Here is a 7,885-nt window from a genome sequence, read left to right as displayed (position 1 = left end):
CCAGCCCAGTGGGGAGGCTGCAGGACGTGGGGCGGGGGCAGAGGGTTGAGGTGGGACGGCAGGGGCAAGCTCGACCCCAGCGACGACCCGGGCCCCGGGTTGGGGTCTCCCGCACGGTTTGGGGGCTCCTTCCCGCGGGGTGACGGGGCTCCCGCCCCCTCCTGTGCTGCTGGCTCGCAGCGCCCGAGCAGCGGAGTTCCGGTCACTGCGGTCCCCGCGGCCCCGCGGGCGGGGGCGGCGCCGGGCGGGTGACGTGGCGGCTGCGGCTCCGCACGCGCAGCATAAATAGCGGCTGAGGTGGAGCAGCCGCCACACGTCGGACAGCGGGACGGGCCATGCGGTGAGCCAGCCCGCGCCCAGCCGGCCACGCGACGCCCGGCCCGATCCCGACGCCTGCGAGCGCACTCCCGGACCGCGCCGCCCTTCCCCGACCTGCCGCCCAAGGTACCCGTGCTCGGTCGCTCGGTCCCCGCGTCCCCGCGCCCCTTGTCCCCGCCCCGACGTGCGCCCACCTGCCCGCCTGGCTCCCTGCAGATGGCCGGAGGCCGCGCCCTGCTGCTCGCTGCGCTCCTGCTCGCCGCCGCGCTGCCCGCCACGCTGGGGCTCTGGCCGCAGGTAAGTGAGGGGACAGGGCCCCCAGGGAGGGAGGGGCCACCGCTGCAGGACCCGCCTGGAAGTGGGGCAGCCGAGGGCACGCAGGGCGCCGGGAGAAGGGCCCTAGCTGCCCGTAGGCTGAGCACCCTGCTCCTGGGAGCCCTGGGGAGCTCCGCGCTGGGGCCAGAAGAGGTGCGCCCAGCCAGCCGAGGGAGCGCCCGTGACCCCAGCCGCCGCTGGGGCTGCAGCTGAATTGCCTGGTGGAGCCGCAGCCCGGGTCAGGGTCAAAGGTGTGGGGCGCCGGCTGCCCAGGCTTCTTCCTGTGCCTGGAGAGCCTGGCCGCACTCCCTCCACTCACCTTGCTCCCGGCCACCTCACCGGACCCTCTTTTCTGTCATTTAAGGTAAAGGAAAAGAGAGGCTGGACCCTGAACAGCGCCGGCTACCTTTTGGGCCCACGTAAGTGTGGCAGAGCTTGGTCTCTGGGCTGATGGGCATTGTGTTAATCCACTCGTCATTTTGATAACATTGATGTCCACTTTGGACCACATAAAGAGGGACATTTTCGTGACACTGCGAGGGGGTGGGGCCGCCACCAGCTTAACCAGCTCTTGGCAAACTCCTGCTATACCCTCCCCCACTCCCAGGAAGGCAGCTCCAGACCCCGAGCTGTTTGCCGGGTACTTTGTGGCCTCCTGTGGGTCCAGGACTGCTAAGTCCAGCTTTGAAAATGGGTACCCTGCCCGGCAGGACTGCTCAGAGGACACCTGGGGAACCAGGTCCCTCGATTCTTCTGCAGATTCAGGCCAGGAACTCTGCCCCTGGGAAGCGGATCAGTTTCCCCTCATCTAGCCTGCTGGTCGCCCCTCCTGGACGGCCACGCCCCTCAGCACTCCCAGCTTCCTGTCCCCGACCCTGCAGCCGCTTCTGAAGGGCTCTCTGCTGGCCGCCGCAGCCCCCACCTCAGCCCTGGCACTCCCTCTCCTCAGTCCTCCCTGCCGCCTTCTCTGACTCCACTCCATGCCACACAGCTGCCAGAGTGACCTTTGAAAATAATAGATATAAATCAGATTTCCATGTATATTAAAATACATACGTAATTCTGATGTATATATAGTTCCCCGGCTTGCAGGCTGTGAGGACCCCAGTCTGTTGTCCTGCGAGGTCCTGGCTGGCGCACCAGGGCTGTCCTGCGTGGTGGGCGCATTGCATGCCCCCTTCTGCTGGCAGCCTCCCCTCCTTCCCAGCACCTGTGTGAGGGCTGGCAGATGGTCCGGCCACTGGCCTCCCTCCCTGTCTCCACGCCGTGCCTTTTAGTCCAGAGTGTCCTTTAGTGGGGAGGGTATGGGTCAGTGAGCAGCGGTGCTTCCCTCTCTCCTCTGCAAGCAGATGCCATCGACAGCCACAGATCCTTTAGCGACAAGCATGGCCTGGCTGGCAAGCGGGAACTCCAGCCCGAGGATGAAGTGAAGCCAGGTGAGAGGTGTGCTCCTCCCAGGCCCCCAGGGGACTGCCAGCCTCCTGCCAGCCTCCTGCCAGCCTCCCGCCACAGCCACAGCCAGAACCTGCCCTGGCTGCCACCCCACCGATGGCACCTGTCAACTGACAGGAACAGCCAGCAAGCCCAAGTGGGGTCCCGGAGCGGCTGCAGGGATGGCAGGGCTGGCCGAGGGCTCCTCTGAGCCAGCACGCCGGCAGGGCCTCGGCCCAGCCCCACCACGGCTCTGGGGAAAGCACGTGGTGCCCGCAAACCCTGGGGTTGCTCACTGACCTTGGTGCCCAGATCTCCCTGACACTGGGGGACACCGAGGATACAGGTCACCCATTGTGGCAAGTTGTGATGCTGGCCTTTTGTTTTCTAGGAAGCCTTGACAGGTCGCTGCCTGAGAACAGTATAGTGCGCACAGTAGTTGAGTTTCTGACTTTCTTGCATCTCAAAGGTATGTGAAATACCACAATTCAAAATGCCATTGTCGGCTGGGGGTGTGACGCAGTGGTGGAGCACTTACCTGGCAGGCACAAGGCCCTGGGTTCCAGCTCCGCCACACACACGCACACGGGCACGCACACACTCTCAGAACACTGGGTTCCGACAGCCCGGTGGGGGTATGCTCCTGGAGTCCTGCTCCTGGGGAGGCTCGAACCCAGGAGTTCAAAGTCAGCCTGGGCAACACGGGGAGACCCCATCGTAAAAAGGAAAAGGAAAACAAACCCAGGAAACAAACAAGAAAAAGAGAAAGGTGCCGTCGCACTCACCGGGTGATACCCAGTCCTCTCCTGATGGGTGTTAGAATACAAGGCTGGAGACTCGGGCCAGGCTTGCAGGACCATCACAACACTGTCCCTCAAAGCGCCATTAGACCAGACAGAGGGGCTTTGGGTACAGTTTGCTCCACTAGACCCATAGTTTTTGACATGGTGACAACTGCTGTCTTTTAGGGCCATGGTCGGCCCAAGCCAGGGGCTTGAGAGCCATCTGAAGCCATGTTCTGCAGGCACAGAAAACTAGGAGGTCACTCTCAGGTTTCAGAGAAGAGGCTCTGGACCCTGGCTGGCCTTAGTGGGACAGTCACAGGACAGAACACACCGCAGTGGTGGGAGAAGCCCGGGAGGAGGCCGAGGCTCTGAGTTAACACAGGAGGCCAGCGTGGGACCCTGGCGGGGGATGAGGACGGGTCACTTTGTCTTACCAACAGAGACTCTGGTTGTTGAATTCTGCAGTTGTCTTGCTGTGGAGTTTGGTAGGACCCGATCGGTTGCTTTCATTTGCAGTGGGCTGGGGCTCTGCTCCCTGCTTTGGTTGAAGGACTTCCAGCAGGTGGTGGGCGTGGGGAGAGGAGGGAAGTTTGGGGCAGGGAGATTTAAGGTCCACTGCTTGTTGCTTATTCCCTAGAACCATGCAGGCGCAGGACGAGTGGGGGAGGACTCGGGGCGTTTGGAGTTAGAAATCTCAGAGCCATCACCCAGCTCCCTCTGTAGGAGCCAGCAGAGCCTTTGGGACGTCTCTGCGGAGAGAAGCTAGGCAGCTTCTCCCACCAGGGGCAGGTTGGGTCTGCCTGGTGTCTTTATTTTGCTTTGAACTTCGTAATATGGAAAGGCCTTCCTCAGGAGATACCAATTTTCATTACTCGACAGGAATTATATACTTCATTAAGCATCAATTTGTCTAATGGTGTCAGATGCTTTCTGAGCCCGGGAGACAGGGTGCCAAGCCCAATTCAGGGACTGAGCCCCCCTGCCGTTTGCGGAGGCTGGTTCTCACTGGCTGCCCGAGTGCGTTTCTTCCTTTTTCTTCCTTTCCAGAGGCCGGAGCCCTCCACAGCCTGGCCGGTCTCCCCTCGGAGGTCTCCTCAGAAGACACAGAGCAGTCCTGAGAGGCTCTGTCCCCTGCGTCCCCTGTGTCCATCTGCGCATCATCACCCTGGAAGACGTGGACACTCTGCTGGCTTATGTGGAGTGACCCCTCTGTGCTCTGCCTCCCTGCTGTGCTCTTATCATTTACAATGATTTGGTTTTTGGTAATTGTTTTGAGTGACAAAATAAAAAAACAGCAACTGCTTGGAACTGTCTGGTTCTCGCGGGCTTTGCTCTCGTACCGTCAACACCGCGCAGCGGACAACCCCACGGCCAGGCTCCACGTGGAGAGCCTCTCTGCCTCACCCCTCTCGCACGTCCAGGGGACGTAGAGTTGTTTCCGTCTTGGAGGCAAGTCTGTTACCGAGCTGGTCACAACACAGACAGACAGAGGCTGCCACTTAGGCAGGAGTGGAAAGGTGGTGACAGGTGGCTGCAAGGTGCTGTGTGGTGACGGCTCGTCGGCAGGGGTGACGGGGAGAGGCGGCCAGGCAGGAGGTGGCGTCAGCTCTGCCCCGCGGGGCTCACTCACTCAGGATGAGCGCGAGACCCTGCATGGGAGCGTGTGGGGAGGTTCCGGGCAAGGCGGAGACCAGGCCTCCGGGGGAGCTGGATCCTCTCAGGAGGCCCCGGAGGAGGCAGGCCCGAGGAGGAGCAGGCCTCCTGAGGATGAGCACGTGCAGGCTGTGGGCGGCGGGCCCTTTCCCTGCGCTCAGGCGGCAGCCTGGCGGGGGCTGTGGGCCTGAGGAGCCCAGGGCCTGGTGGCCCGCCCACCGTTGCACCCAGTCTGGGATGCCTCCCCCACGTGGTGGCCTTGGGCAGCCACACACAAGCGTGGATCCTGCCGGGACCTGCGGGAATGCCGCAGGCGACTGCTGAGGCTCAGTGAGCTGGCGGAGTCAGGCTCGCCTGCTGCCGCCCTCGTCCTCCGGCGGCCCCCGACCAGGCCCAGCCCCGTCCCAGCCGCTCCCCACCCCCACCTGCTGTGTGCTCCAGGACCTGGGCCACCCTGTGACCCAGTGTCCACGTCCACCCCGCAGGCCTGGACGCGGGCCTCGTCTCTTCTCCTTCCCCTGCGATCCTCTCCAGCTTGAGCAGGCATCAGGCCGAGGCATCTGGGACACTGTGCTGCTCACCAGTCCCCAACACTGCTGCCATTGCTGTCGGGGACAACCGGGGCTGGCCCACTCCACGCCACGCAGGCTCATCCAGGGCATGGACGCTCGAGCCTCCTGCTCAGCCTGTGGACCAGCACCCACTGCCGCTGCCACCCCCCCTCACGGGCTGCCAGACAGGCCTGCGCCCTCGCCCCTCCTGGAGGGCCCTCAGGATTCAGACCCAGGGTCCCCAGCATAGGACAAATCAGTGGTGACTGTCCTGATTCTGCAACCTCAGATCCAACCAACAGCACACTGAAAACATTGAGAAGTTACAAAATGCAAATAAGAACCACCGTAGACGACAGCTGTTTACGTGCCCACTGTTAGGAGTGACCTAGGGGGCGCTGAGGATTGAGGGGCGGGCAGTTCCGTGTGAACACTGCATGCTTTGGATCGGGCGCTGTGTGGGGGGTGCTCCTGGCACCAGCCCCTGCCTATGCCCAGGGCTTTCTGCCACAGAGTCTGGATCCCAAGGGGGCAAGGGGACTGGCAAAGGAGACACCCTGGGTCAGAACAAGGATCCAAACACCGCTTGTCTCTCAGCCTGGCTTCCTGACACACTGCTGGCCCTGCCACCAGCCTCCTCCACTGGAGGATTTGAACCTGAGCACCCCAACATTCTCTAAGTGGCCAAGGCGACTAACGAACATGAACAGGACAGAACACGACTTCAATACATCCAGGAAGGCTATTAATAAGACACATATTTTCAAGTACTAAGTTAAATGTGACAATCGAAGACTTTGGAATCTTTATTAATCTTTATATTTATAACAGAACCAAAAGAGTCAACATAATAACAAATCTTACCTGCTGACTTCTGCAAACTAATTACTTTAACCATGTTTTACATTTAATAATAATGCAACAATAATTCTGGAGAAGTTAATTGGATAATAGAGCTTTTCCGCAATTCAAGTAGAAACATGGGAAACTAAATACAACTTGAAGTCCTGCAACCCAACCCTCCTGCTGCCAGCCTGGCCTGTGGGCCCCACCTGTGTGTCTTGGTGGCACTGGAAAGCTGGTGACCCCATGAATCTGGGGTGACCGCCATACTGCAGATGTCCTCTGGGGTGCTCAGTGACTCCCCAGAGATTGTATGTCACACCATAACAGCTCTCTGGAGGATTTACTTCTAAATCATTTAAAAAACACAAACAAAAAACAAAAACCACCTGGTTTCTCACATAGGGCAGCCCCTGGCCCCAGGGCAGCTCTCCCTTCGGGGAGAAGATGCCACAAAGGCGGCCCGGCCGCGTCCTGCTGAGCACCCTGACAACCCTCCAGGTCTGGTGCAGACCAGAGCTCCCTCATGTTTTATTTATTTTGGGGTGTGAGGGATTGAACCCAGGGACACTCTACCACTGAGCTACATCCCCAGCCCTTTTTATTTTATTTTTTTTGAGACAGGGTCTCGTCAAGGTGCTGAGGCTGGCTTCAAATCTGTGATCCTCCTGCCTCAGCCTCCTGAGTCGCTGGGATTACAGGCGGGGACCACGCGCCCGGCTAAGAGCTTAGTCTTGTCTGGCTCATGTGGCCACGGGCAGGCTTCTCGCTCCTCCAAACCACCTTTGGGAACCAGAGCTTCCCCAGAACACCCAGCATGTGCTCTGTGGTACTCAGGGCTTGCTATACTACATGGTACCCGACTCGATTTTCAACCCCTTAGACTTAAACTCGATGCGGAGAATCTGCGACAAGCATCTTCCGAATTCCTCCAGGATCATCTGCTCCGCCAGGTACTCTGAGCAGTGCTCCTTCTCCGCCTCCTCGCCCTGGGCCAGCAGGCAGGCGCAGGTGGCCTCCACCACCTCCCAGGAGATGCAGGAGGAGAGCCGTCTGCAGGAGAGAGGCGGGCCGGCTGAGCATGCCGACCCCGCGCCGCACCTTCCTGCTCACGCCAGCCTGAAGGCCTGGGGCCTGGTGACGCTGGGTCTGGGGAAGCAACACTGCAGGCCCAGCTGCCAGCCTCGTGACTCCTCTCCCGGCAGAGTCCACCTTTTCTCAGAATTTGCTCCACCACCCAACCCTGGGGCTCCTGAGCTGCACTGTGGAACCCGCGGGCTGGGCAGGGCTTGGGGCACAGGACTCAGAACGAGGACTGCGGACAGGCCAGGGAGGGTGCCTGCCCTCCTCCCCACAGGCCGTTGGGAGGTACGAGATGCACGTGGCCCCAGGACACGCCTTGCACTCTGGCAGCACGCTCCGTGTCCTGCAGATTTGGGCTCCCTTCCCATGCACTGGGGGCGGAAACACCCCAGGGAAACTAAGGAAGGGTGAAGAGCCTGGGACTGTGAAACAGAGCAACGCCGGTGGCCAGGGGTCGCTGCAGATCATGCACAGGACTGGTAGTGCCACTGCAGTCAAGGACAGCAGGGGCCCTACCAGACCAGGCTCCCAGCAGGGGCTCTGTCCCCTCCCCAGGGCAGCGAGAGCACCACACACTTTGCTGCACAGCCAGGTGGCAGGCGTGGCACCCAAAGGCAGCCAGCTGGGCCTTTTTTGCCTTGTGCAGAACGGGGCACCTCCAAGGAGGACGCGCGGGCAGAGCGGTTCCCGCTAGTGCAGTGCAGGTGGGGAGCTGGCCTCCCTTCCTCCCCACCCTCGGGCCAGCCCAGCAGACACTCACCCTCTCCAGTGTGGAAATGGCTTTCTCTCCTCTCAGATTAACCTCCGTCACCCTGCAGGTTCGGGGTACCTACCTTTCTTTTCTGAGCTTCAGTAGTCCTGAAAATTTAGCTGGTGACAGGCGATGGGTGCCTTCAAGATCTCCCG

The 7,885-nt window shown here is 60.8% G+C and overlaps 1 protein-coding gene across 1 annotated transcript; it reads left to right on the top strand.

The window, feature by feature from the left end:
- The first annotated feature begins 328 nt into the window (after window positions 1-328).
- Gal (galanin and GMAP prepropeptide) lies at window positions 329-4,052 on the top strand. The gene is made up of 6 exons (XM_047515707.1): window positions 329-444; window positions 535-615; window positions 998-1,052; window positions 1,983-2,069; window positions 2,456-2,533; window positions 3,897-4,052. Exons 2-6 carry the CDS (start codon window positions 535-537, stop codon window positions 3,965-3,967), a joined length of 372 nt encoding a protein of 123 aa, XP_047371663.1. The 5' UTR covers window positions 329-444; the 3' UTR covers window positions 3,968-4,052.
- The last annotated feature ends 3,833 nt before the right edge of the window (window positions 4,053-7,885 follow it).

This window comes from Sciurus carolinensis, chromosome 11, assembly GCF_902686445.1.
Source record: "Sciurus carolinensis chromosome 11, mSciCar1.2, whole genome shotgun sequence".
Lineage (NCBI taxonomy): Eukaryota > Metazoa > Chordata > Mammalia > Rodentia > Sciuridae > Sciurus > Sciurus carolinensis.
The sequence above is the reverse complement of the archived record's forward strand: the minus strand, read 5'-3'. Positions and strand labels throughout refer to the sequence as shown.